Source organism: Branchiostoma floridae, chromosome 3, assembly GCF_000003815.2.
Source record: "Branchiostoma floridae strain S238N-H82 chromosome 3, Bfl_VNyyK, whole genome shotgun sequence".
NCBI lineage: Eukaryota > Metazoa > Chordata > Leptocardii > Amphioxiformes > Branchiostomatidae > Branchiostoma > Branchiostoma floridae.
In genome coordinates this window covers 7,754,937-7,758,411 of record NC_049981.1, presented here as the reverse complement: position 1 = coordinate 7,758,411, position 3,475 = coordinate 7,754,937, and the positions used below count along the sequence as shown (strand labels likewise).

At 41.3% G+C, this 3,475-nt stretch overlaps 1 protein-coding gene across 1 annotated transcript in view; it reads right to left on the bottom strand.

Moving 5' to 3' along the window:
• LOC118410748 (probable N-acetyltransferase 16) overlaps positions 1-2,996 on the bottom strand; it is an 8,878-nt gene extending 5,882 nt beyond the window's left edge. Inside the window, exons 1-2 of the mRNA XM_035812524.1 lie at positions 2,895-2,996; positions 1,632-1,805 (exon numbers count right to left, since the gene is read on the bottom strand). Coding sequence (XP_035668417.1) covers positions 1,632-1,805; positions 2,895-2,897 — 177 coding nt within the window. The 5' untranslated portion in view covers positions 2,898-2,996. The remainder of the gene's footprint in view (positions 1-1,631; positions 1,806-2,894) is intronic.
• Between the last annotated feature and the right edge of the window lie 479 nt (positions 2,997-3,475).

Genomic DNA, 3,475 nt, shown 5'->3' with positions numbered 1-3,475 from the left:
CCCCCATATAAATTCAATATCACTTTTGGTGTACAGTATAACGAAATGCTTATTTTTGCGATTTTTTGGTAATTTTTTACCAAAAAAGGACACTTTTGGCTCCTGTACCTTGGTTTTAGAACCGGATTACCTGAAATTTAGTATAGGAGTGCCCTAGACATATGCGCACATGGATTCATTAACACTTGAGGCATACAGTACAACAAAATGCTTAATTTTGCGATTATTTGGCCATTTTATGACCAAAAACTTACACTTTCGGCTCTTGTGCTCTGGTTTTAAAACCAAAATGACCTACATTTTGGTTAAAGGGTGCACTAGATATTTTATCAAATGACACATGTATAATTTTTGTCATAGACTACGTCAAAATGATATATTTGGGGATTTTTTTGTCATTTTCCAAAAGCCAGAGGGGTCAAAGACCTTAAGGTCGTTGACCCCCAGCTGCAGATTGCACCTACCGGCATATAGTCTATTTAATCTAATTAGACAGGTAACCAAACACTTAGCCTGAATCTATATCCTAAAGAGGGGGGGTGGCAGCCAATCAGCGAGCCCGGTGTTATCTGGAAGAGTCCATTCTTACACGGAGGGGTTCATTCTTTTTTAAAATTCATCATTGGACTGGTGAAGTCTTTCAGTGGGTGTATTTTTGGACAGGTCTATTTTGCAATTTTACAGAAGGTGTGCTGGAAGAGTCTATTCTCGCACGGAGGGGGGATTTTTTAAAATTCATATTTTGGACTTTGGTGACTTCTAGTTTGTCAAAGTCTTTCAGTAGGGTTATTTTTGGACTGGTCTAATTTGCAATTTTACATGGGTGTGCTGGAAGAGTCCATTCTTGCATGGAGGGGGGCTTTTTTAAAATCCATTTTTTGGACTTCAGTGATTATGTCAAACTCCTATTTTAGCGGATGTATTTTTGGACTGCTCTACTTTACATGGAAGAGTCCATTTTTTGCACACAGAAGGGGGATTTTTTCAAATTCAGTTTTGGACGGGTGATGATTCAAAATTCAACTTTTATTAGAAGGGATTTTAGACTGGTCTATTATGCCTTTTCATGCACTGTGACCTTTTTTGCCCAATTCAAATTTGGATTTCGTTTCTTATTCAAAAGGCCAAGGTTTCAGTGGGAGTATTTCTGGACTGGTCTATTGTGCAAATTCACATAGGGTGCACTGGAGTCCATTCTTGAACGGGGGAATTTTGTAAGATTCATTTTTGAGTTAAACCGTCATTAGTAAAAGTGATTTTTCAAATGGGTGATTTTGAAATAGTCTATTGTTGCATGGGGAGGGAGATGGCTGAAATATGCTGTATTTGCTCTCAAGCAAATGTCGGCCTTTCTAGTTTTATTGGGCCCTTTAAGCAATAGGTAATAATCGAAACGTTAGCTCTGGAAAAGCATGTGGTTGTTTACAGTAGAAGCCGCTTAACTTCACGGCCTATTTGCCGGTGAATTTCGTGCAATTATCCGGCTGGTGCAGTAATGCGAAGTTATCTAGCTGGACCACGCCGGTTTGGGATTGTGGGATTCCGTGCAGTTAACAGAAGTGTGCGTTAATCCGTTGTGCAATTAACTGGCTTCTACTGTATAAACGCTTTAATTCACTATTCTTACTTACCAGGCTGTGCTCTAGTTCTATCAGAATGAAGAAAACGTCCGGGTCATCCACATACTGGTGGAACTTGGCCGGCAGGTAGTCGAAGCCGTCACGGAAGTTGTCCGGACATGCCATCTTCATCACCGCCTCGAAGTCTGTGTGCTTCGCTTCTCTTACTGTTAGCTCGCCGCCACCCTTTCAGTAAAAGAAATGATCACTAATTTTTTGTTACACTTTGTCAACATAACTGATCATATGGAGAGCTGCAAGATTTGTCACAGAGAATCATCGTATTCAGAAGAAGATGCTTAATTGCACAGCCTACTTGCCAGTGAATTTCGTGCAATTATCCGGCTGGTGCAATAATGCGAAGTTGGACCACGCCGGTTTGGGATTTTGGGATTCCGCGCAGCTAACAGAAGTGTGCGTTAGTCAGTTGTGCAATTAACTGGCTCCTACTCTAGCTGCGGACCAATCAGACAGCCCCGTTCCATGTTGGTTATGACGCCGTAACACATAGATTCCTGCTAGCCCGGTGTATATCGCTCCTTCTGATTGGTCAGAATTTAAATCGGTTCGTTTCGCTCACTCAGTGGTTTCATTCGGTGGTTATAGCAAAGGTCATCACACCATATACACCATATACATATAAGTATAGGCACACAGCCAGCAATACAACAATCTCTGTGCTGGTGGCCCATCCATGCACAGAGAAGACAACAGGCACAATTAACATTCAAGGCAGTTAACAACCTTATAGCCGTACTTCATGTGTACAGTATTCTCACAAAGACCAACAACAACAACATCATCACAAGAGGATACCAGCAGCATATCAGCTACACAATGCTATTCAAAACTAAAACAAGTAGGGCAAGTCATCGAATGGAATAGTTTGCCTAAGCTTCTGTGAGGGTCTGCATGGGGGGTCCTGACAACGATTTACGCTAAATTCGGGATGGCTGACTACGTTTTACGTTAAATTCACGAAAGCTTTCAATGCTTCATGCTTCATCCCACTACGAATTACGTAAAATAAAATAGCTTCCGTACGAATTACGGGAAATTAAAAAGGCCAGCCTACGCCTTACGGAAAAGAGCATGTAGACACTCTTCTGTTTAGCAGGTCAAATGTGGGGTGGGCTAGTACTGTTCCAAATGCATGTGAATCCTGCAGTCCACCGGGCGAATATGTGGCTCCGAAGCCCACTGTTTAGGTAATATTGCTACTGGTGTATAAACATAACATCTAGGTGGTTGTGTTAACAGAAAACCTCCACTTACCATCTTACTTCTCCGTGTGGCTTGTTTGAATCGCACCTGTCCCCTTTCTTCCCCGTTATAGACACCTCACGCAAAAGGTGGACTTTAGACCCTCTTCACAATTGTGATCAGTGCAATCCGTGTGAAGTAGGTCAAGCAAACAATGTAACAAACTCATAAAGGTGAAGAGTTCACCGTCCTTAATTAGTTATCTAACAAAGGAGTGTTACGCAATATAGGACTGGACAACAAGGCTCCATGAAAGTAGTAATTCCAAATTCAATCTTGAAAATTCTTCACCAGAATTAAGTCACAAGGGCTATTTTTATAAGCGTTAAAAAAACATGGTGTTGCCCTGAGCAAACTCCGAAAAAAGCTCGCCCTTTTGGAGAAACTGCACGTTTGACTCCATCATTCTTATTCTCCTGATTCGATTCGCAGGACCCGACTTCATTCAATCAGATCAACTTTAAAATGCTGATCTGAACACATTTTGACCGAAACGGGAAAGCTCACACCCTACCTGTTACTTCTGAACCAAAAAAGGTTACCGTTGGGTCAATTTTTTTCAAGGAAAAAAAGGGTTACGTTTTCAAAAACTT